Source organism: Mus musculus, chromosome 7 (assembly GCF_000001635.26).
Source record: "Mus musculus strain C57BL/6J chromosome 7, GRCm38.p6 C57BL/6J".
Classification (NCBI taxonomy): domain Eukaryota; kingdom Metazoa; phylum Chordata; class Mammalia; order Rodentia; family Muridae; genus Mus; species Mus musculus.
In genome coordinates, this window is record NC_000073.6 from 34737508 (window position 1) to 34763650 (window position 26143).

At 49.2% G+C, this 26143-nt stretch overlaps 1 protein-coding gene across 6 annotated transcripts in view; it reads right to left on the reverse strand.

The window, feature by feature from the left end:
• Chst8 (carbohydrate sulfotransferase 8) overlaps window positions 1-26143 on the reverse strand; it is a 138244-nt gene that overhangs the window by 63040 nt on the left and 49061 nt on the right. For 4 of the 6 annotated variants that reach the window (NM_175140.4, XM_030242955.1, XM_006540339.2 and 1 more), the window contains exon 2: window positions 10555-10770. In NM_175140.4, coding sequence (NP_780349.3) covers window positions 10555-10684 — 130 coding nt within the window. In that variant the 5' untranslated portion in view covers window positions 10685-10770. Of the gene's footprint in view, window positions 1-10554; window positions 10771-15637; window positions 16120-21201; window positions 21322-26143 lie in introns of those variants that run through there. The other 2 variants (XM_006540340.3, XM_006540337.4) reach the window with 2 other exon arrangements.

Here is a 26143-nt window from a genome sequence, read left to right on the forward strand (position 1 = left end):
TTAGTAACACTGGGATCTGAGAGTCCCAGCCCGGCTGATTTTTGCAATGATGTATTGCCAGCTACTTAACAGGATGGATCACTGCAATTACATGTCACTTCTGATATTCACAGTCACAACAAGGATGTGTCAGCCTCACAAGGTTTAGAGGAAATATATATGATGTTCCGCAATGCTGTTAGAAAACGGCTTCAGGAAACAGACTCCAGAGGATTCCAGGAAAATCCACCTGTTTGGGGAAAGCAGCCAGCTCCGTGGAAGTGGGAGGGGCTGGCTCCCCAGACCTGGGAGGAGTGAGAACGTCAGTACCCCAGCTCTGAGGGGGCAGGGTTCAGCGCTAAGGTCCAGGTGGGCTGTCACTGTGCTTTGATGGACTGGCTGAGAGTTCCTAGGCTGCTACCAACTGTGGATCATTCGGGGCTCCCAGGGGACGCACCTGGACAACAAGTAGTCTCTGTAGAAACCAGATGGACCTGGAATTGTAGAGTGGCCCTCAGCTCCGAACAGACAGGACCACACCCCCTGGTAATGTGGGACCCAGAATGAGGGCCATGCATGGTCTAGCCAGCACAGCTTTGTCTCTGGAGGACAACACGGGAGCCTCGGAGTCAGTCAGACACTAGGGCTTTGGCTCTGTGGACTTGGGCTGAGATGTCTCGGGTCCGAGGGTCGGCAGCATGTGCTCTGGAGAAAGTTTCCCAGCCTCACAGAGTGTGCCTAAGCCTACCTGGCTGCCCGCTCGCCTGAGGTCCGCACACATGACTGCTGGAGAAGTTATGTGGACGTCCCACAGCAGGTTGACTCCAGGAAGCTCTGTTGACTCCTCCCCACCTTCTGGAGGCCCAAGACTCACAGCCACCTCTGTCCTCTGAGTGCCACCCAGGTGAGTTGATTTCTTTCCCAGCATCCTTTGTGACAGAGCTGGGTCTTTCCCATAATAGAGCCCTGGGGTACTCTAGGGAAAGGCTCAAGCTCCTGTCCTTGACCTCCACACTGGGTGCTCCTTGAAGCAGAGCCTACTCGGTCTTCCTCCACTCACCTTCATGTCTGTTTGCACCCCTCACCCACCTCAGGTTGACTGGATCTTGTGAGATCCCTGCACAGACAGGTGCACACAGGTCTCTCCTCTGCTGGCAAACCCAGAGACCCACAGGTTATGATTCTATCCCAGGACAGACAGAGCCTGATTGCAACCTTGGCATCTAACCCAACAAGGAACATGGGCAGGGGCTGGTTCCAGAGCAGAACTCTACAACAGCCTTGGGACCCCAACCTCGAGTAATAAAGAGGATACAGAGGCAGAAGGAACCTTCCCATGACCTGTGGGTGTAGAGACCCTTGTTAGAGAGATTACAGAATACATCCACACATGCTGCCCAGGGTCTCAGGTTTCCTAAGCCTGAAACACAACCTATGACTCCTGCCCTTCCCTCTCAGAGTTACCCTAGAAAAGGAACCTTCCACCTGCATCTGCCACAGCCAGAAACCCCAGACATCTTCCTGTTCCATCTCCCTACTCCCACCCCCCACTAGGTCACCAACCCTGCTCACACACAACGCGCCTTGGTATCTGATACAATTTGAATCTGAAAAATTGCCCACCGGCTCATGTTCTGAACACACTAGCCACAGCTGGTGTCATTGTCTTGAAGGCTGTGAGGCTTTTGGGAGGTGGGTCTGGGTGTTCTAGGTAGACTTTTAAAGGAAATATATGTGTCTATCTTATTCCTGGTTTACTGTGGGGTGAGTAGTCACTACACCCCCATCCTAACCCCACCCCCAACTACAGACAGAGACATTCTAGGGCTTGTCCCTCAATAATGATTTGAAAGTCCCTGAGAGTCATGAACCAAAAAATGAGCCCTTCCTCCCTTAAGTTGTGTCTGTCAGGCATTTTGTAGTAGTGATGCAAAAATAACTATTACAGGACCTGGAGAGATGGCTCTGTATAAGAGTGCTGGCTGCCTTTGTCTGCAAAGGACAAAGGACCAGCTCTATTCTCAGCACCCATTCTGGGCAGTTAGTTTATAACCAGCTGTAACTCCTGTCCTAGGGGGATCTGGCACCCTCTTCTGGCCTCTGTGAGCACTGTATGCACATGTACACAAACAGACAGAGAGGCACGCATGTGTATGCGTGTGCACACACATACACACACACACACACACACACACACACACACACACGCGTGTGTGTGTGTGCGCGCGCACGCACATTTTAAAACACCAGCCTTTCTCAAGCCAGACATAGTTGTGCATGTCTTTAATCCCAATACTCAGGATGCAGAGGCAGGCTGCTCTCTGTGAGTTCGAAGCCAGCCTGGTCTACAGAGTGAGTTCTAGGGCAGAGCTACACAGTGAGAATTTGTGTCTCAAATAACACAAAACATAAAACAACACACACACACACACACACACACACACACAACAAAACACAAAACAAAACACAAAAGCCTCAGCATTAGCTTTCTGTTTCACTTGTAAAATCCCTCCAAATCAAATCCTGGATCTAGGCTCAGCAATAGCACAGGTAACTAACGCTGTATCCTTCCTTATCACCTGCCTTAGGTCTGAGGTCCCATCTGCTGTATCCCGTGTTTCCACATGTCCTGCCCAGGCATGTCCTGTCATCTTCATGCTCCCTGTCCCATGCAGCCACTAGAATGATAAGAGACTTGTTTTTATTTATGTGAACATGTGTGTGTTTGTGCGTGTGGGCATGAAGGCATCTTCCAGAGGCTGGAAGAGGGATGGATCCCCTGGAGAAGGCATTACAGGTAATTGTAAGTGACATGATCTGGATATTGGGAAACAAACTTGGGTCCTCTGCAAGAGCAGCAAGCACTCTTAACCACTGAGCCCGCCTCTTTCCAATCCTAGAATGAGTTTTCCAGTTTTTCATCCCCTGGGGCAAAGGCTGGCACTGCCCCACCTGTCCTAAGGTGGGGAGGGGGTTGTTGCTGGGAACAGAGCCTGGCTGATTCTTCAACCATTGGTGATGATGCTCCAGCCTCCAAGCCGCTCAGAGCCCCTCACATACCGTATTCTTTCTGGTCTCAACATGGTTATCAACACCGGGCTATGCTGTGGGCCTGAGCCCCAGTGATGCCCATGGCCTCGTGTGCTGGGGATGTAAGGAGCAGATGCTAAACAGCAGAGGCCAGCTCCGAAGCCTTGGCCTTTGTGACCTTGGGCATGGTTCTTCACCTCCCTGAGCTCACTGGGCTCACCACCAAATGGTGTAATAGTAACTCACAGGGACTTCTATAGTGTCAAAGGTCACAGGTATAATATGCCTGTGATGGTGCCCGACGCGTGGTCAGAGGCTGGCAGCACCTATCTGGTTGCTCTTTCTGTGACTGAGCTACTTAGTGACCACTCAGCACACAGTACAAGAAGCCATGTGTTGTAAGAACCATACTAGGGTGCCTACAACTCTGGCACTCAGGAAAGAGAGGCAGCAGGATCTAGTTCAAGGCCAGCCTGGTCTACTAGCAAGTTTCAGACAAGCCTGGGCTACACAGGGAGTTCTATTCTCAAAAAAATAAAAATAAAAATAAAAAATAAAAAAAATCTTTGCTTAGCATGGACTTTAAACATGGTAAATGCTCTTGTCAACATTGGTGGCTTTTACAATGAAATATTCTTGTTCTAAGCAGTGACTTCCCCAGGGTACCACACAGACAGGGAAGCCATCAGTGGCTGTCCCTTCATCTAAACCAAAGGTTATCAACGAAGGGATAGGACTGTCTATGGAACCCTAGTCACAGCTACTCCATTCTGAGAGAGAGCAGAGAGCTCTGAAATGTAGGGAGAGCCTACTTTAGGAAATGCCACTCTGTCAGAGCCAAACAATAAAGAACTTGGGCTGGTCACATGGCTCAGCGGGTAAAGGTGCCGGCTGCCAAGTCTAATGGCCCGAGTTCAATCCCCAGGGCCCAGAAGGAGAGAACTGACTCCTGCAAATTGTCCTCAGACCTCTACATGCGCACCATGTCATGTGCCCCACCCCTGAATAAATAATAAATAAATAAATAAATAAATAAATAAATAAATAAATGCGATTTAAAAATTCTAAATGACTTATTTATTTATTTGTATTTCTGTGCATTGGTGTTTTATCTTAATGCATTTCTGTGTGAGTGTATCATATTTCCCTGAAATTGGAGTTACAGATGGTTGTGAGCTGCCTTGTGGGTGCTGGGAATTGAACCTAAGTCCTTTGGAAGAGCAGCCAGTGCTCTTAACCACCAAGTCACCTCTCCAGCCCCCAGTAATTTAAAATTTTTTTAAATGAATTATGTAAAAGGCATACAACAGAATATGCATGACAAGGTGTCCTCCCTCTTTCCCCCTCCCTCTTCCCTGTCTGTCTGTCTGTTTGTCTGTCTCTAAGGTCTTGCTTGCCCTGTACCTCAGGCTGGTCTTGAATTCACTCTATGGCCAGGGTTAGCCCAGATCTCTCGATGCTCTTGCCTCAGTCTCCCTAGTGCTGGGACGTCAGCCTGCACTGCCAAGCCTGGCACTATTTTTTCTTGTTCCTCCAATCAGCCCATCATTTCACATTCACCTCAGCTTCATGGGTCGCTGGCAGCAGCTCACCTGGCCCCATTAAGACAAACTCCATCCCATTTAAGCAACGAGGAAGGAATGACGGAAGGGGGATGAGGCCTCCCTGTGACCCCTGATGGAGGGACAGATGGAGGCGTGACCACTGGCAGCTCATGGACATTACAAGAGGGCAGGAGGGCAGGAGCTGCCTGGCAGGAGATCGCAGAGCCACATGTGAATTCTTATTAAAAAAGCAAAGGGAGGCCAAACCAAATCTATAAGAGCTTGCTTCGCAAGGTTTCCCCAATTGCATGTAGAACACAAAAAAATAAAGGACAAATAACCGAAATTAATTAAGATTGCAATGGGGACACCCTATGTGACCCGTGGCACAGCGTCCTGAAATAAACAGGGAGAGGCAGAAACTTACATGGAGAGAGAGATTTAATGGATTCATCAGGAAACGGCATTGTGTGGCTAGACCTGAATACTGGGTAAGAACACATGTGCGTATATCTATGAGACAATTACATTTCAACACTAACTAGACATTTGAGTCCTGAAAATAATAATTAAAAAAAATTATCGTAGAGAATGGCTGTACTGCCCAGGCTCACCCCAAACTTGGAAACTCTCCAGCCTCAGCTTCTTAAGGATTGCCTGCTTAGCTGTTGGATGCCTTTAAGGGACTATAAGATGGTGGGATGTAATGTTAAAAACAAGAATCCTTACCATCTGAACTGAGAGCCATTGAAATATTTATGTGTGAGTTGGTTCAATATCTGGAGTGGACTTCAAAGCTCAGATATAGGGAGAAATACGATGAGAGGGGGAGATGGGACCAGCCTGGCCAGGCTGGGGTTCTGGGGGCAGGCACTTGGGGTTCATTTTTCTATTATCTCAATCTTAATTCGAATAATACAAAGTTCGCAGAGAAAGGCAGCGGCTGAGATTGTATGCCATAGTGAATGCAGACTCGGCCTTCTGAAGTCCTCAGAGTCATTGTGCTGGGTCTGCTATCCCCAGTCTGGTCTTTTATTTGGAGAAGGGTGAACCTTGCACCAAGGGTCAAGAAGTGACCTTCTGGAATGGTCATGTGGCTCAGTGGTAGAGCACTTGCTTAGGATGCTTAAGGGCCTGGGTTCAAACCCTAGCATGTGTTCCTAGCTAGGGAAGCGCTGGAGAGGCTGCAGCAGGAGGGTTGTGAGTTTGAGGTTAGCCTGAACTACACGGTTATACATGGTCACACGAATAAAGGAAGCAAAGCATAGAAATAAACATACCGGGAGCAGAAGCTCTGGCCTTAGGACCTGCAATTTCATAGACTGGAAAATAATTGTAATTAGATAGGTAGAATTCTCTGGTAAACAAGAAAATCTAATCTTAGAATGAAGGTTAGCTAGCGGGTACCTATCTGTTATCATCTGAATCTACAGTCACCCACAGGCTCATCTTCTGAATGCTGAGTCTCCAGCTTATGGCCCATTGTGAAGGTCATGAGGACTTTAGAAGGTGTGGCCTGACTCGTGGAAGCATGTCGCTGGAGATGGGGCTCTGGTCCATGCTTTCAGCTTCCTATCTGCCAGCATGGGAGGAGGAGGCTTTGCCTTGTGGCTGTGGCCACAATGCTCTCCTTACCCTACTCAGGATGGACTGAAACCAGGAGCTATGACCGTTGTTTCTGTGAAGTCTTTAGTTCTGTTCCAAAGGGGCTAACTCAAAATGTAACGTTATTTGAAAAAGAAAACATGACCCACTGTGGTGCTTTGAATAAAAATAGCCCTCATAGGTCCATAGGGAGTGGCAGTATTGGGAGGTGTGGCCTTGTTGGAGTAGGCGTGGCTTTGTTGGAGTAGGTGTGTCTCTAGCGGTAGGCTTTGAGGTCCTATGTCTCATTTTCTTCCTGCTGCCTGCTGATCCAGATGTAGAACTCTCAGCTCCTTCTCCAGCACCATGTCTGCCTGCAGGCTGCCATGGCAAAATGGACTAAACCTCTGAAACTGTAAGTCAGCGCCAATTCAATGTTTTTTTTCTTTTATACGAGTTGGGGTGGTCATGGTGTCTCTTCACAGCAACACCAACCCTAGCTAAGACACCCACCTTACAGAAGTTGGTAGTTTTGTAAGGTTTTGTTTGATGCCCTAGCCAGGCTGAGGTGGGCTACCTGGCCCCGAAGAGATTCAGATACGCCATAGCTAACTATATCTGCCCACTTGACACAAACCCAGAGTCACCTGGCAGGAGGGACCCTTAACCAAAGAATTGTCTCCATCAAATTAGTTTGTGTCCTTTGTCTGTAAGGCATTTTCTTAAATGCTAATCGATGTAGGAAGGCCCAGTCCACCATGGGCAGTCCCATCCCTACACTGGTGGGTTTGGGCTATATAAGAAAGCTAACTAACATGAGTCAGAGAGGGAGAGCGCCAAAAAACTTCATTCCTCCATGGTTCCTGCCTTGAATTTCTGCTTAATTTCCCTCAGAGATGGTCAGGGACCTGGAAGTTATAAGATGACATCCCCCTAGACTGCTCTGTTTTTCATGGAGTTCATTATAGTGACAGAAAGCACCCTAGAACAATGTGCTTTCAACATTAACAGTAACTGTACAGCAAGATCTGATCAGTGATGGACCCCAAGAGCCAGAGGCACAGACGAAATCCATCCCCTTCCTCTTTCTCTCTTTTTTCTTCTCTCTCTCTCTCTCCCTCTCTCTCTCTCTCTCTCTCTCTTTCTTTCGTTTTTTGTTTGTTTGTTTGTTTTTGTTTGTTCTTTTTGAGACAGGGTTTCTCTGTGTAGCCCCGGCTGTCCTGGAACTCACTCTGTAGACCAGGCTGGTCTCGAACTCAGAAATCCGCCTGCCTCTGCCTCCCAAGTGCTGGGATTAAAGGCCTGAGCCACCACTGCCCAGCTCATCCCTTTTCTCAAGTTGGCTCTTAGGCACTGATCTGCCAGCCTCTCCTCTCTGCCTTCTCAACGTTACAGAATCCACAGAACTCACACCCTTAGTCCCAGAAAAGTTCATACCATGGTGAAGATTTTCCCTGTGTTGTAGTCCCCCCTGAGTGTCCCTGGCGACAGGACAGACTTGTAGTCTACACCTCCTCAGAACTGAGACTCCTAGTGAGAGGGCTTGGTCAGGGCTGTCAGGGCCACCCGGCACGCACGCAACTTGGCGCATACACTTTGTAAGCAATGGTTTCCAACAGATAAATGTAATCAAGGTTTATGTGCTCGGAGAAGCCAACAGGATGGGGTTGTTTCACTTGAAGGATCAGAAGAAAATTGTAACTAATGTTGTGGAAAATTACTTTGATATTGCTTTCTTGGTACCGAATCACAATTAGGCTGCTGCGAGTGGTACAGGGAAGGAATAAATGAATAGTAACAAATCAACACAAACAGCTTGTGTCAGGAGCACTTCGCTCAGGGAAAGGAACGTAAGCATTACTTAAAGTTTTATGACTGTGTTTGGTGTGATTTACATAGACCAGCAGGGTTGCCCATCACGTAAGCACGTTGAGCGTGGCTCCCCTGCATCTGCCAATAGAACTTCACAGTGAAGACCCACCCACGCACCTCACCTGGCTCCACCCACCACAGGGGAATGCTCCATGGCAGTCCCTCACCCTACGATCTGAGGGTCTGAGGCTCCAGCGCCTCTCCACCACACTGTACCACTCTACCCCAGAACTCCCAACCATACTCTGGTTCCCACCCGTCTGTAACTCACACATCTGTGCACTTGGACAGCTGTTTCAGAGCAGTGCTAGGTAGAAAGAGGGACAGAAATCCAGTGCCTTTGAAATTAAGGGTTCTGCTCTACCAGCTGGCTGTTGGCATGGCAGGGCATATTCCAAGATCAACAGAGCAGAATCTCACCTGACAATATGACCTATCCTAGAAGGGACCACAGAGGGGCCCTCCTGACCCAGATGGGCACCATACATAAACTTATGCCTTTTCTCCCCGGCCCCTCCCACAGTACAGACATCAGATGGCTGGACCCCTGGCCTGCGTATGCACCACAACCACACACATTAGGGCACCCACCAGAGGCACGATTCCTTCTAGCCGTCTTCAAGCTCCCTTACTGTCTGGTTTCTTTTTGCACAGACTACACATAGTCTCAGGGACCATTTAGTTCCTGTACTGTGATGGTTCTGTCCTGTGGGACCCAGCTGTGCTGACTCAATGTCACTAGCTATTCTGGAGCTCTCAAGAGGCTACAAAGTCCCCAGAGGAGCCAGCTCAGTCACGCACACTCGCTTCCTCAGAAGCTGGGAGAAGCTGGACCCATTTTTGACAGCCGCCAGCTGTAGGGGTTGACCCGGGTGTGCGTCAGCACAGTGGCTTACCCACTGTTTCTGGGGCCTGCAACTGAACTGGCTTCTTACTCACTGTGATGAAAGAGGTAACTCGTCAGCCTCCACACCCCATGCAGGGCTTCTGGCAGCGGCTGCCGGGTTTAGGCAGGATTCTGGGCTTTATGTGCGTTTCTTCCTGTCCTCTTGAGACCTGTGGCCTTCAATCTGGGCTCAAGGCCACTGTATTGAGGTTCAGAGCTCCAGTTTGCAGAAGCAAAACAATGAAGTGGTACAAAGGGGGCGAGGAACTGAGTTGGGGGAGCTGGGGCTAGTGCTAGGGAAAGAGCCCCTGGCTGGAGGAGAGGGGGCATCCATCCCTCCTGTGCTTCAGGCTGCAAACCGGAGTGTCACAGGAAGCCATCCATCTAAACCTCTGGCGTGCACATCTCTTTCATCTTGTTCCTGCTAGCAGTGTGTTCATGCACATGTCCCTCGAGAGGAAGCACACCTCTGAGGGCTCCTCACAATAGATCTCTGCTAGTGCTGTGTCCTGGAAGCCAGGTTTCCTCTTCTTCTAAGCAGATTAACCTCCAGCCTCGGGCTCACGCCTGTGACAGCCAGCTTCATCATATCTGGCACCAAGAGCCCCGGAGACCCCCCTCTTTCCACACCCTATCTGCCCTAAGTGTCCCACATGTTCCTCTCACTGACTACACCCCACATCCCCAGCAGACATTAACTATTCCAATGGGTCAGAGGTACGGAGGAAATGTGTGTGTGTGTGTGTGTGTGTGTGTGTGTGTGTGTGTGTGTGTGTGTGTTAAGAGTGGGTCTGAGCCTCACAAATCCAGCATGTGATTTAATTTCTGTCTCAGGCCAGAGGGACCAAGTTCGAGGGATCCTCAGAACTGGACAGGGAAATTGAGTCAGACTCCAGTCACGAAGTTCAGAAGAAGAAAGGCTCCTCAGATCCCACCAGCATGTCCACCACCCAATAAATAAAGTAATTAATTCATGCAACAGAATTATTTTTTTGAGCTGGGATTTCACTACATAGTCCTGGCTGACCTGGATGTTGACCAGGCTGGTCTCAAACTCAGAGATTCATCTGTATCCGCCTCTGCCTCTCACGTGCTGGGATTAAAGGTGTGCACCACCACACCCAGCTATAAGAAAAGTTTTCAAAAGAAGACATGTTCATCTGGGTCTGGTGGTGCAGCCCTATAAGGCCAGCTACTCAGGAGGATAAGGTAGGGTCATAAGTTCAAGGCCAGACCATGAATCAAAATCAAAGTAATGAAGAATGATCAAGGGGTAAGACCCTGGGTTCAATTCCCAGTGACATTAAAAAAAAAAAAAAGAAAGACGTTATCCACTGGTATTCAGAACAATGTGGAAGATGCCCCGAGAGTTGGCAGAATTTCCTAAGTCTGAGATTCACTGAAGACAACAAACTGGCTGACCAGATGGGCAGCCTCTCCATCGCCCACACCAGGGGCTGCTCAATTGCTATGGAATCCAGAACCACGGCCTTGAAACTGGTGGCCTGACGCCCCCACACTGACACCGACGCCTGCTAGGAGGAAGCCAGGGCCCTTTCTCTGTTTACAAGGGTTACCGTCACCCAGCCCCGGCACACCAGGGCCATCAGGAAGGTCAGCATGCGACCCGCAGTGTTAAGTAGCAACCTCGGGGCTCACCTGGAACTTGCTGGGGGCTGAGCTCTATAGGGTCCTGGAGGCTGATGAAGAGGAGCAGGCCCGCAGCTCCAAACAGCAGGATGGACGAGAACATGCAGGCTAGCCGCATCGTTCCGAGTCGTGGGGTCATCCGGGGCACGCTCCGGGGTCACCTCTTGGGTGTAAAAGGCACGTTCTTCCCTCATTATCCACACCAGACATCCATCAGGCTGGGGTCTACAAGACAGAATGGAAGAAGCGGGTTTCAGTTGCAGGATATCAGTGAACTAAGCTCCCTGTCACGTGACATTGACTTACCTTCTGGATTCCTCTAACCCATCTGGAGATCTCTCTCTCTCTCTCTCTCTCTCTCTCTCTCTCTCTCTCTGTGTGTGTGTGTGTGTGTGTGTCTTTCTGTCTGTCTGTCTGTCTCTCTCTCTCTCCCCCTTCCTCCCTTTGGACTGGGACTCATTATACAGTCCAGAGGGGTCCCAAACTCACGACCCTCCCACTCCAACTACCCGAGTGTTGCAATTACAGCCATTCACCACCATGCCTGTCCACTTTGGCCTTCTGAAGCCCCCAGAGGCTGAAGGGGGTTCTGTTGCTCCCTGCTCTCCCCACAAGGGTTTCCTGTCTGCACCTGCCATAAAGCCACAGAGAGGCACACTAGCTCACTGTTGGGGGAAGCTATGAGCCTTGACTGTCACAGGTTGTAATCAGTAACCGCACCCCTGTCCTGCCCAGCTCTGTGAGCCTCCCAGTCAACACCATGCTCCCTCCACAGGCTGCTCACATCCCTCTCTATCCCTGTTTGCTCTTCTGGCCTCTGAAAGACTCCATGCATGCACACGAGTTGTCTGTCACCTTGGTTCTACCACAAGGACAGAAGAAATGCCCTCCACGCTCTAAGTACAAGTGAATCAGACCAAATTATGGATCAAGATAGGCAACACCCCAGGGCTGGAGAGATGGCTCAGTGGTTAGGAACGCTGAGCTGCTTTTTGCTCTAGAGGACCTAGGTTTAGTTCCCAGCATCCACATGTCAGCTCACAGACATCTGTTCCAGGGGTTATGACGCCCTCTTCTGGTATCTACAAGCACTGCATGTACATGATGAAGAGACATACATGAAAGCCAAACATTCATACGCATAAAATAATACAACTTACTTGGTTTTTTTTTTTTTGGGGGGGGGTGATTTGAGACAGGGTTTCTCTGTGTAGCTTTGGCTTTCCTAGAACTCACTCTGTAGATCAAGCTTACCTCGAACTCACAGAGATCTACCTGCCTCTGCCTCCTGAGTGCTGGAATTAGAGGCATGCGCCACCTCTGCCTGGCAACTCTCCCTCTCCCTCTCCCTCTCCCTCTCCCTCTCCCTCTCCCTCTCCCTCTCCCTCTCTCTCTCTTTTTAAAAAACAGACAGGCACACCTCACTTTCGAGTCTGAAATGCCCCCCATAGATTCCTGTCTTTGAACACCTGGTCTCCCGTTGTTGGCGGTATTTTGGGAGGTTGTGGGGCCTCACCCAGGCCTGTATGGGCCAAGTAAAGGTGAGAGGACAGAGGAAGTCTCCCAGACATCTGTTGCAGATCTACACAGGCAGATCCCTGATGCTCACAATGTTCTACCTACATCCACAGCATTGCTCGGACTCAAATTCCACCAGGTATCCAGACAGATGGTCTCAGAGGGTTTATTACTGTCCCACTGCTGTGATAAAACAGAAGGTTTTATCACAGCAGTGGGACAGAAGCAACCTTAGGAGAGAAGAGCCTGGGCTGGAGAGATGGCTCAGAAGTTAAGAGCACTGGCTGCTCCTCCAGAGCCTCTGACTTTGATTCCCAGCACCCACGTGGCAGGGCTCAGCTTTCTGGCTCCAAGGGATCCATTGCCCTCTTCTGGCCTTGGTGGGTACTGCATGCCCTGGGAAACATCCGCATACATAAAAAGTAACGAATAGGAGAGTGCACAGGGACTAACTTTTATTTCATCTCTTTTTGTTGGAGGGTTCAATCCAGTATTGTGGTGAAGGTGTGGTAGACCTTCCCTACAGGTTCACCAGTGTACAGCAGGATGCTGGTCTTACACACTGGCTAGACCAGAAGCAGTAAACAAGGCTTAAGCAGGGCTGGGGGTGGGGTAGGGGTTGATCCTTAAAGGCCTGTCCATAAGCCAAAAGATACTTTTTATTTCCACTGAAAGAATTTACAAGGATCTTGCCCACCCCAGCACAGAGCAGTGCCAAAGGAAGCTGATGCCACCCAAGGCCACAGGGCCCAGGAGACCCTCCCCACCCCACCCCTGACTCTTAAGCAGGAAGGGAAATGTGTAAAGTCCTTCCCTGCCCTTTTCTTGCCCAGAAAAAAAAAATTCCCAAGGACTAGTCTGATTCTCGGCAAAGCTTAGGAGCTGAGAAGTATAAATTCCAGCTTGGGTTTCTCCCCTCTGCAGTCTCTGTAATTATTTTTTCACTCAGTTAACTTTAATTAACCTGCCGCAGGCCTCTGTGCGCCTGGTGCTGGGCTCCCTGGACTGTGCGGAGCAGGTGGTTCCCACGACCTCCCAGCTTTTGTGTTTGGGGAGCAGCAGTGTGGGGGGCTCAGTTTATCAGTAGAGCTGGCTCTGGGGTTTTTGAGCAAGCCACGACCTCTGTGCAACGGGCTTGCCTTAAGAAAAGACTGTTGCTGCCTGCCAATCAATGAGGTGTGGAGTAGGGAATTCTATCTTGCTCATAGTGTGCCCAGACTGAGAACCACAGAGTCTCAGCTCTGGGGATAAATGGTGTATCTCACGAAGCCAAGATGCATCATGTAGATGTCAGGACTTCCGACAGGTCAGTTTCCACGTAGACAGATGCTCAGAGCATGCCTGGTGCTGTTTCCCCCAGCACTACCTGCCCTGTGAGGTCCATCAGTCTGTCTCTGGATGCTGAGGGAATGGAATGTAAGGGACCAGAAGGGGCGGAGCTATTCTCTGTCACCCTTAGAAACTGCTTGTGACCCTGTCCTCATAGCCTCAGGCACTATCCCCCCCCCACCCCCACCCCCACCCCCACCCCCCCACACACAGCAGCTGATACAGCCCTTTAGGACACTCTAACAGTCTCAGGAAGGAGTCCGGATAGGTAAAAGAAACATTTGGCAGTGACGTGGCAGAGAACAGGCTTTCAGAGAGAAAGCAGGGGATGATGCTTGAGCCCTTTCTAGGCATACTGACACGCTCACCCTACCTGTAGACTGGAGCAGGTGAAAACATACATGCCCTCACCCACACCGTCAATGGCCAAGCCATGTCTGCCTCCTGAGCCAGTCACCTGAGGCCAATCTGGCTAAAACTCTGCAGCCTCTGGCATGAGGCTACTTCCTACAGAGGTTGGGGCCCCAAGGCCCGTGTCTTAAGGGCTTGGTTCCCAGGTAGTGGAAAAGTTAGAAGAAGAAGGAACCTAGCTGGAGGACGTAGGTAACTGGGGTGGGCCCTTAGGACTATCTTGTCCCTGGCTGTTACCTCCTCCTCTCCCCTACCTTTCTTTCTTGCTCTCCCCTTCCTGTTTGTCACAAGATCAAGATTCTCCTTCACTACCTCCTCTCACTCCTGTGATGCTCTGTCCGAGAGCATAGGACCAAGCCGCTATGGATTGAACCCTCTGAAACCAAGAACCAAACCAGATCATTCTTCTTTACCTTGTCAGGTATTCTGTCAAGTAACAACAGCAAACCAACTAATATAGAGGAAGAGATGAGGGAGGGAAGAAAGGATAAGCCACTCCCAGCACAGAAATGCCTTGGGAAGAAGGCTAACAATGTCCCATGGTGTCACCCTTCAGTGCTATTTGATGGATAAAGGAAGGGACTTAAACCGTGTGATCATCACCTTGCTTGTCTCCAGCCTGGCCCCGCAGATGTGACTATAGCTGCCTCGTCCCCTCTCTACCCCCATCTGTCACACGGCCACCATTTAGAGCCACTACAGACTTCTGTCAACAGCTAAAGGGGTTCTGCAGTTGTGTCCTGAATCTGCTCACACCAAATCCATTCATGGAGGCAGAATGCAGCTCCTCCTGGGCCTGGGATCCAGAAGAGGAGGCAGGAGACCCAGCTGTACAACAGTTGCCATTTCCAAGGCCCCTGAGACCATCCGAGTGCATGCCCACATCTAGGAGCAGGTAGTAGACTCAGTGGCTTCCCTACCCAGCTCAGCGCTACGTCCCAACCAGTCTTTCCTCCTAGGACCCTGTTTTCCATGTTTGCTCTCACTGGGGACTATCTGGCCAGCTAATTCCTGGCTCCGGGCAAACGAGAAGCAAAAGGTCAGCTGCCTAGCCTCCTGAGGGAGTGGCTTGTGAACTGGAATGTCCTAGGAGGGGGCCAGCACCCTGGAATCTGCAAGACCCCTCTTCCCACAGAGGCCCGAGGCACACACACTCCAGATGACCTGTGTCTCTGAGCCCTCCTCCAGTCGTCCCCTCTTCTATAATCACCCGGTATTTTCAAGACAACAGAGAGATTCTGTTCCAAAGGTCATTTGTCTCCCTCATCTTTGAGTCCAGCTGTTGCCTTGGGCTCAGTACAACAATGTGTCACAAGCCACGTCCTGGCTGCCCCAGGCCATGAAAATGCATTTGCAAGACCTCAGCTCCCACCTGGGACTGCCCTGTCCTCACTACATAAATCACACTCTGTTCTGGTGTCAAGTGCAAGTGCCCCCGCCCCCCATTGCTCCCCCCTCCCCCGCACCCCCTTCCCCTCAGCCTTTTCCAAAACCAACAGTCAATAAGAAAATTCAAATTATTGGCAATGAAGAAGAGGTTGCAAGAGGGGTTGCTTAAAACATGAAAAATTCACAGGCTAGTTGAGTATTCATTCAACTCTGCTCAAAATTACAAAGCCTTCTAGTGGTTTCTCTCCCCAAGGCCTGAATGGCGTCACCAATTTTTACTTTAAGAAAGAAAAGATCCAATTAATGTTAGCACCTCCCGGGACACAGGACAAGGCTGCAGATTCTTCCCATCTCCTTATTTATTTGATTTAAAAATTTGTCTCTTTGGGGAAATTGACTTTAGGGTATAAGCAAAGACTTGAGAATTCAGCCAAAACACACGCACCTCCAGTGGCGGCAGCCGGACACACGGACGACTCCAAGGACACACGCCTAGCTGCGGCTGCTCCAGGATGTTCCTCCCGGTCACTCAGAGGACCCCTCTGGCTGTGGGGACCCACCCCCGCACCTCACGCCAGACAGCTTGGGAGCACCCACGTGGTCAGTGGGCCCCAGGCCCAGGAAAGTTCTGTGCCTGTGTGTCTTCTTCACACAGGCAGGAGCGAACAATGCCGTCCCTCCCGGCTGAGGGCTACGGGAGATGCTGCTCGTCGGGAGACAGGCTGCTATGGCAACTTGAGGAGAATGGAGCCAGGCACTGCCGTCACCTTGAATCCGGCACCGTGCCTTCTGCTGCGGTGACAGAGGGGACCTGCCACCCTGCTCGTCCCACTATGGCAGCTGGGCACTGGTAGCTGACCCTCGGCTTTCCTCCTTGGCCTCCTGGCCTTGGGTACTTATCTGCTCCTCGTTCGGAGGGAGCACTCGGCCCAGTCCCTTGAGAGCACCACCTCCATCTGTTTTTGTCAGACTGGCTCTTCCTTGTGTGCGTGGTTCCAGCTTACTTCTGAGATGGGGATCTTCCTTGATTTCAGCTCATTAAAATCCTGCAGCTAATTAAAACCCGCTCTAACAGCAGCGGCAGCAGCGGCTGCAAACTCTGGGACTCGTCCCTCCAGTTTTATGCATAGGCATAAAGTTGCAGTGCTCGGTGAGGAAGATGGATGGTTGCAAGGGCTTACATTCTGTCTGAGGCAGGGTTGCAGACTCAGAATTGCTCCAGCCCTCCTCCAAAAGCTGGGCTTCAGGGGTGCTCTACGCGCCCTGAAATCCCCAAGGCTGAGCTTCCACACACCTAACATGGCTCATCTGCTCGCTGATGGGTAGGTGGGCTGGTAGCTATTGGCCCACTGTCCTCTGTTATAAGACCAGATTCCCTCCAAACACCCTATTCTCCTGCAGGTCAGATAAATGGGCCCCTAGTTAAAGGGAAGGTTAAATCAGATTCAAATATCTCTGAACTTTGTCCCCGAAACCGTAACGACCCTGCAGTGCAGCCTCACCCCCAGCACGAACACAGAACATCTTCCTGAAGGCTGAAGGATTCCAGAAAATTCATGACAGTCATGTCAGGTCTCAAGGACCTGATCCAAGAACTAGCAGTCACAGCCACACTACAGGTACCTTCTTAGCCCAGGACTTCTTATCTGATCAGGGACTCTTACCCCCATAGGGCAGAGGATAGGAATTCTAAAGACAGAGACTGAGTCCCTCTAACCTCTACCCTGGCAGGTCCTGGTTTGACCACTCAACACCCCAAATCCTTGAAGCTGTGAGCTTCCGGTTTAGCCCTTCCCCCGCACGTGGAGAGTGTTTACCATTGGGCTCAGGTGGAGTGGTGGGAGCTGGGTCTGAGGCCCTCTCCATCTTTGTATTCCCAGCACTCAGCACGATGCCTGGCACCAGAGAAGTGATCAATAGCTACAGTGCATGCAGAATGCGCATGAGTTAATAAATGGTAGTGTTGGGGGCCATCGGGAGAAAGTACACCATGAACTTGGAATTTTAAAAAGGTCATTTATGTTTCAGGGAGCCATGGGTTTGTTTTGCTTGGGTCTGGGCTGGAATCAAGTCCAGGGAAGAATCGGTAATTGAAGACACTTTAACCATAGAGTTGGTTCTCCAAGGCCCACTGTGTGACGGGACATCACCTAGAATCCTTCCATCAGTTCAAGATCACACAATCTTGGGGCTTGAAGATGAATTTTCAAAGGTAAATGCAGAACCTCTCTCCTGTAGATATGCAAATTGTATATAGAAATATTTACATAATTTATATGTCATAAAATCGACAAACCTCTTGTATTAGTTACCTTTCTCATTGTTATGATAGAACACTGACAAGTGCAACGTACTGAAGGAAGGGTTTATTTTGGTTCACAATTTGAAGTTACAATGTATCACAGAAAAGGGGTGGTGGAGGCAGGAGCATGGAGTAGCTAGCTGGCTTTGTTAAGTCTGCCTGCCGGAAGTGAAAAGAGATGAATATCAGTATTCAGCTGGCTATCCCCCTTTTGGTTAGTCTGGAACCTTAGCCCAAGGGGCGGTGGTGCCCACACTCAGGGTCCCCTCCTCCTCATGTCAACGTCCTGCATGCCTTCATTAGCACTCACGGAAGTCTGTTTTCATGACGACCTTAAATCCAGTCAAGCTGACAATGAAGACAACTGTCCTACCTTTCAATGTGGTGCAATGTTAGAAAACCCCTGAACCAAATTACAGTTCATGTGTGTTAATCAAATGTCTATGAAGGGGCTGGCAAGATGGTTCAGTGGGTAAAGACGTTTGTCTCCAAGCCTGACAACGTGAATCTGAGCCCTAAGGATCAACTGCTGAAAGTTGTCCTCAGACTTTCACATGCTGTGCACACCACACACATACACACACACACACACACACTACCTGTTTTTTTTTTCTTAAATAAACACAAGGGTATTTTCGAAGATGTATGCACAGTGATCCAGAACAGTCACAAAAGGACAATACTGCACAACTGCACCTTCTGAGGTACATAGAACTGCCAAGTTCGGAGGCAGTAGGCAAGATAGCAATTGCCTGGGTCTAGCAGGGGATGGTGAGTTGTCTTTCAGTGGGTACAGAGTCCCAGTTGGGGAAGATGAGAGGGTCAGGAGGTAGACCAGAAGGTTGGGAGGTAGACCATAGTGACAGCTGCACACCAGTGTGAATTTAGTTAATGCCACTGAACTGCACACTTAAAGATGGGAAGAATGAGACTAGAGAGATGGTTCAGGGAAACTTACAACTGTAGCCTACGAGTGTAACTCCAGTTCCAGGGGATCCTACACCCTCTTCTAGGTTCTCTGGGTACCAGGCATAAACATACAAGCAGGGTATGGTGCTTTGAATAAGAATGGCTTGTATGTTAAATAAAAGCCCCATTGGCTTGTATATTTGAACACTTGGTCCGCAGTTGGTGGAACTATTTGGGAAGGATTCGGAGGTGTAATCTTGTTGGAGGAGGTGCGTCACCAAGATGAACTTTTAGGCTTCAAAAGACCCCTAACATCCCCAGAACACTTTCTGTTTCCTGCTTGCAGTTGTGACCTCTCAGCTATTCTTGGTACCCAGCCTTCACTCTGCCATCATGGACTCTATGGTTTGAGCCATAAGCTCAAATAAACATTTTCTTTTATAAGCTGCCTTGGTCATGGAGTCTTATCACAGCAATAGAAAAAGCCGTGAAAACAGGTTAAAACACATACACGTATCCTAAATCTTTTAAACATGGTTAAAATGATATGTTTTTATGTGACATACATTCTGTATATTTTGGCTTTTATTGGGCTCAGGTAGGGAGCTCAGGGTCTGGTCTTGGCTTCCTCGTCAACCAGCTGGGAAACCTTCAGGATTTCATTTTCTAATCTCACAATCTGTTCTCATACAAAAGATCAACTGTGGAGGAGTTCCCAAGTTCCTAGCAGCTCTGAGGTGAGATAAATAAACACAGTCACTTTCAGCTGGACAAGTGGCCATCTGGGAAGAGTGTCTGTCACTCAGGTCTGAGACGTGTCCCTCACCACAGATCTTGGTCACTTCCATACAAAAACCTCTGGTAGGTTTTCAGGGCTGTGCCCTAAAGTCCTTCCAATAAAAAAAATACTGTGGCAAAGGCAGCTGGGTCCCTGTGGACTAAGTCCAGCTAAACCATTTGCCTTCACAACACCTCCCTGACAACCCAGCTGTAGTGTCAAACTGCATACTGTGTTCTTGGTTCTGCAAAGTCACACTCTTCCACTGGAGGGCCTGCTGGCTGAAATGAGGCCACCTGGGGCCACTCTGTAGGAGGGGACCATTGTTTTGTGTGTGCTCACAACATGGAGCCCTGTTGGGACAGAAAAGAAATCTCTGGGGGTTGGATGGCATGGCTGGGTCTCTCTTTGTAGCTTAGTCTAGTCTAGAACTTGCTATGGGATCCAGGCTGGTTTTGGACTTGAGATTTCCTCTGTCTGGTCGCAAATGCTATGATTACAGATGTACACTACCACACAGAACCTGATGGAAATAATTTTAAAGAAGACATTTAAGCTGGGATACTGATTTGGATCATGATGTATCTATAGCCAGACTTTTCATTTAAAAATCTTTAATTTTTAAAGAACTTTAAAGAGCAACATGGGAATGCATTTGGTGATGGATGTGACCTCTATTTTACATTCGCCCTATTGATAGCACGGTTGTGACACAGCACTATCACACAATACAACTGTGCATAATGTTACTACTTGGGGAACCATTATAAAGAGCACACAAGGGCTTCTGCAGGTTGTTCTGACCAGCTGTGTGAATGTATAATTATTCTAAAGTTTTTAAAAATTAAGAAATCATGAACTTAAAATTAAAAGTCCCTGGGGCTGAAGAGATGGCTCAGTGGTTAAGAGCACAGGTTACCCATGCAGAGGATCTGGGTTCAATTCTCAGCACCTACATGGTGGCTCACAACCGGCTTTAACTCCAGGTCCAGAGGATTTGTCGCCCTCTTCTGACCTCCCTGGGAACTGCATGCACATGCTGCACAAAGGACCATGCTGCCAAACACACATGCACATAAATAAAGATAAATAAATCCTAACAAACAAACAAACAAACAAACAAACAAATAAATATTTCTGTCCTTTCAGCTTACACCGAGTGGAAATGAATTCTAACACGGCACCCATAAATAACAGAAAGCCCTTACAGTGGATCAGTACCTCATTGTATCTGAGAAACATCTTAAAGTCAGGGGACCACGATTTTAATAGGAAAATTTGATGTGTTAGCAACTACTGGCTGATCTCTCTGAGTTTCTCAATTGCAAATTGCACTTTAAAAATGCAAACAATTATTAATATTGATTTGGACTAAAACAATATTGAATTTCAGTATATCTCCGACTCCTTTATGAATTACCCCGTGGACACGTGGAGATTATGATAGAAGAGTGTCTGCATGCTCAATTTCTTCTCAGTGAGGAGCCTTGAGGAGGGCTGATGTGATGCCTGGATAATGAACTTCACCATCTAAGACTAGCTCAGAGTCCTTGGTCACAATTACAGACTTCCCCCGCAGCACAGGCCTCTGCGCCCAGATCTACTTGTCTCCCCTGGGCTCCCCCTCCCCCACCCTATCTTACAGAGCACAGGTTAGGATCACATGCTTAAAATTCTTGAATAGAATTTCGTGTTTTTTAGAGGAAGGAAGGCGGATGGAACAGATATTTATCTTCCTTTGGAAACGTTTCAGAGACCACGCAGGACACTATAGAAATAGCCCACTTAGCTGGCTCACAATAACTTCTTGAAGTGAAAATCATTATCCTTATTTGTCACGGGTTTGGTTCTCTGTGAGCAGGCTGGGATGCAGTTCAGAGGTGTAAGTGTTTATTAAGGACCCGCACTTGTGAAGCAGAAAGGAAGGAAACTGAAGTGGGAAGGACACACCCAGCAGTGGGCAAAGCCTGCCTGCCGGAGCATCCTGCGGCAGGCAGGCAGCAATGGCTGACTTTCCTACCTCTGCCCTTCTCTGTGGCTTGATGTGGGTTATCCATGGAAGGGTGTGCCCTCAGGTGAGGAGGCAGCTTGCTACAGCTGAGACAGATCCCCAGGGAACTGGCAGCTGAGTCTGGCTGCTGCCCACGTGTCCACTGGGAGGTCAGGAAGCCCTCTCTGAAAAGATAGGAGCACATCTCTCAGTCTGCCCCTCTGTTTCCCAGTGGACAAAACAAAGATCCAGGGAGACCAAACATGTCAAGGTTACACCATAAATTACAGCCATCCCAGATCTGTCTGACTCGAAACCTGTCTCTTTCCCCGCCAGCCCCAGTTTTTCTCCAACAAAGCTTACATCAGACTGTCCTGACCTTCAGTTACTGAGACAGGAAGGTTTGGAAGTCTCCAGAGGAATATGCAGAAAGTTTGGCTGTGTAAGCAAATACACTCCCCTCCCCTCCCCCACTAACATCTGTGCCACATGTACGCATGCGAGTGTACGCACGCGTGCGCGCGCGCGCGCGCGCGCACACACACACACACACACACACACACACACACACACACACACACATACCCTTTTTCACCTATTGCATTGCTGATAGAAGGAGGAGACATGGGTTATTTGGGTGAAGAGTTCCCTTGGCGTAGAGCTTGGAGACTGTCTTTTCCCAGTAGATCCACTGGATCTTGCCAGGAGCAGCAGAGGATGCCCGGTGTTACACGGCCGGCATCCTTTTACTTCTAGCAAGCACTAAGCTATTCACATTTCCCAGCTGCTCCAACAGCCACAGCCACAGCAGGGAAAATTACAGGGAAGGAAAAAATTGCATATTTACTTCTCCAAATTGAAAGTTGGGGTATAATATGGGCAGAAAGAAGTGTGTGAGTAAAACCGGAGCGCCCTGGCCCCTGGCAGGGCTCAGCTGCCTCCAAGCTGCCAACGGCAATCCAGAGACTGGGGAGGGAGGAGGAGAGACTGTCGGGGAGGCTTGGCTTCTTTCCAGGGAATCCCTCTCCCTCTGGCTGGTGCAAGGCAGCCCCAGAGGACTTGCCTTTGGGTGCTCAGCTGCCAGCAATGCCTAGCACAGAGTGGGTGCTTAGGCTCTGTGGTGAGCAAGGAGGAAGGGGAAGGAACTCCCACACTACAGCAGTGAGTCCTTCCAGCTAAAGCAGCAGGGCCGAGACATGAAGATGCAGCCGGCAGGTGCAGAGTGACCACACCTCTCCCTCTCTTTCTTGTTTAAAGATTTGTTTTTAGTAATTGTGTGTGTGTGTGTGTGTGTGTGTGTGTGTGTGTGTGTGTACATGAGCATGTGAGGTCCAGATGCCTGAGAAACCCAGATAGATTAGAACTTCTGGGAGTTATGAGTAGTTTCGAGCCATCCATTATGGGTTGTGGGAACAGAACCCAGGTCCTCTGCAAGAAAGGTTGAATGCTCTTAACCACCGAGCCATCTCTCCAGCTCAGCCACCCCTCGCTCGACCTGTGATTTTGTTACTTCACTTATCTCTGGGGCTGAGTACTGGCATGTTTATCTGGCTCATGGCTGGACAGATTTCAGCCCGTCGTGGTGGGGAGGGTACATGGGAGCAGAGTAGCTCCCATCATCGCAGGAGGCAGAGAGAGGAAGTGGAGGACCTCTGACAGCTTCTTCTCTTTACCCTTTTCTTAAAGGACTTTCAACCCAGGGGATGGTGCTGCCTACAGTCAGAAAAGGTTTTCCTGTGAGTTAATCCTCTCTGGACTCATCCTCACAGACACACCCACAGGTGAGCCTCGCCTGTCTCCAAGGTGAGTCTGAATCCAGTCAGGTAGGAAGGAGAGCAGGCAACGTGTCTATGTATGAGACAGGCACCCAAGGCCTCATAGAGATTCATTAGAACTCCCAGATCATTGACGCCCCAGCTCCATCATGCTGGCCTAGACAGAACTGCTCACAGTGCAAAAGAAGGAGACCAACACACATGATCGTTCTGCCCTGCTCTCAGTCCAAACCTGTCCTCAGTTAATTTCATGATAGGGATCATGTTGCGTACTCTCTACATCCATGTCTTACCAACATCATGTGTTCCATGCCACCTCTGCCCACTGCTCTCTTAATGGCCCTTTATTTCCCCCCTTTTGGAAACATTTTACATCCTTTCCTCAATCCCTTCCTGCCTTCTTGTACCACAAGGAGCTGCACACCTGGCCATTTGAGCCCGTCTTTTCCGTCTGTTGGTTCTAAGGTGGTTCAGCACCTGCGGGCCTGGACAACTCCTCATCCCCATAAGACAGAACCATACTGTTTTCAGTCGCTAAGTCCCTGGTCTAAAGCACCCCAGGGTCAGAGCTGCCCAGCTCCCCACATCCACACATCTCCATGTGACCCATGAACCTGGAAGATTCAGTCTCTGGTAACACCCAAGCACCTGCTAGTCTCTACCGTGTCTCCCAGAGCTTTTCTCCAATGCAGGTAACGAGGAGAGAGGGCCCTGTCCTCTAAGTATCAGATGCTTGGCGCAGTATTTCTCATTGGGTGGCATCCTCACATCAAATTTCCTGTGCTGTGCATAGGTGCCTTGTAGACGGATCCCACTGGGCTACTTATGGAGATTCCTGTTCTGAGGGCTGATGCCCTGGGGTGAAAGGAAAGGGATCCAACTAAGAAGGCTTTTGGATTCCTGGGACCCAGTATTCCCACCACAGTCCATGCTATCACACAGATCTTCTTCTTCTTCTTCTTCTTCTTCTTCTTCTTCTTCTTCTTCTTCTTCTTCTTCTTCTTCTTCTTCTTCTTCTTCTTCTTCTTCTTCTAAATATGTGTTGACAGTCAGTTATTGGATGGATCACAGGGCCCCCAGTGGAGGAGCTGGAGGAAGTACCCAGGGAGCTGGGGGATCTGCAACCCCATAGGTGGAACAACAATATGAACTAACCAGTACCCCCCCACACACCCCCAGAGTTCATGTCTCTAGCTGCATATGTATCAGAAGATAGCCTGGTCAGCCATCAGTGGAAAGAGAGGCCCATTGGGAACGCCAGGGCCAAGAGGTGGGAGTGGGGGGGGGGAGTGGGTATGGGAGGGTGTGGGGGACTTTTGGGATAGCATTGGAAATGTAAATGAAATAAATACCTAATTTTAAAAAAGACTAAAAAAATATGTGTCGAATGTTTTGCCTGTATATATGTATGTACACCACATGAATGCCTGTTGTCCGTGGAGGCGAGAAGCTGGAGTTATGTCTTTTGTAACTGGAGTTAGGAACAGCTGTGAGCCACCATGTGGGTGACAGACTCTAACCTAGTCCTCTGAAGAGCAACAGGTGTTCTTAACTGCTGAGCCATCTCTCCAGTACCCCATGGTCCCTGTCTTAGTTAGGGTTTTATTGCTCTAAAGAGACACCATGACCAAGGCAACTCTTACAAAAGAAAACATTTAATTGGGGCTGGCTTACAGGTTCAGAGGTTCACTCTGTTATCATGGTAGGCAGCATGGCAGCAGGCAGGCAGTAGTATTGGAGAAGGAGCTGAGAATTCTACATGTTGATCCAGAGGCAGCCAGGGGGACACTCTCTTTGCACTAGGTGGAGCCTGAGCACAGGAGCCCTCAAAGCCCACCTACACAGTGACACACTTCTTCCCATAAGGCCCAACCTCCCAATAGTGCCACTTTCTATAGCCAAACATTTGGCACTCTGTGGGGTCTTACCTATTCAAACCACCACAGTCCTGTGTTTTGCAACTTGACTGTTTATTTTGAACAACATGCAGAGAAGTCTGGTTTCTCTCTTTCTGAGTCACAGACTCTTACTATCCTAAATCCTATGCAGTGTCACTTTTCAGCCTCAGTGATCCAGGCAGAAAACTGGTAAATCCTGGTGCTCTCAGGACTTGGTGGTGCTCCAAGGCAGACGGAGTGGGTCACAGTTATAAAAGCCCTTGACCAACCAGTAGCATCTCAAAGTGGAATAGCATCCACAAGGCCCCACATCTGTGCCTGTGCACATCTCTGTCAGCTGACCATAGTGGAATAGACTAAGGCCCAACTTCTTACAGGCTGCTGAAAGGAGAAAGGAAGATACGTGGTAAAAGGCATCTTGTGCAGGGACCCGAAGCAGCCAGTCTTTGGTCTTCAGTGAGCCCCCGTCTGAAGCAGCTCATTTCCAGTAATAAACAGATGACCCTTGTATAATGAAAATTGTTCTTCAAGTGGCACAGCCATTGGGCCTCGGAGGCAGACCCTGACCCTCAGGTCTGCTGGTCTGGGAACCTGGATTTCTACCATCAATCTTCTGATTCTCAAATTGGCAAGCAATGCAGATTTTTTTCAAAAAGATTTATTTATTTATTTTTATGTATATGAGTACACTGTAGCTTTACAGGTAGTTGTGAGCCTTCATGTGGTTGTTGGGAAATGCATTTAGGACCTCTGCTTGCTCTGGTCAACCCTGTTCGCTCTGTTCAATTCTGCTTGCTCAGTCCCTGCTTGCTCTGGCTCAAAGATTTACTTATTATTATATCTAAGTACCCTGTAGCTGTCTTCAGACAGCACTAGAAGAGGACGTCAGGCCTCATTGTGGTTGTGAGCCACCATGTGGCTGCTAGGATTTGAACTCAGGACCTTTGGAAGAACAGTCAGTGCTCTTACCCACTGAGCCATCTCTCCAGCCCCCTGCAATGTGGATTTTTAAAAAGACTACTCAAGGGGCTAGGGGAATACCTCAATGGTACACATTGTAAGCTTGAGAGTGAGATTCCAGGTTCAAGCACCAGAGACGGGGTGGAGATTGAGGTGAGATTTGACTCAGTAGAAACTTAGGGGTAGGCTGGGTGTAGTGACACACACCTTTACGCTGTGAGGCCTTGCCCTAAGAAATAAAGCAAAACAAAACCTCACGTCTAAGCCCAATTAGCCCTGGGGTCCACCCTCTATGAAAAGCACAGCCACAGTTGTGAGGACGCATGGATTCCCTGGATA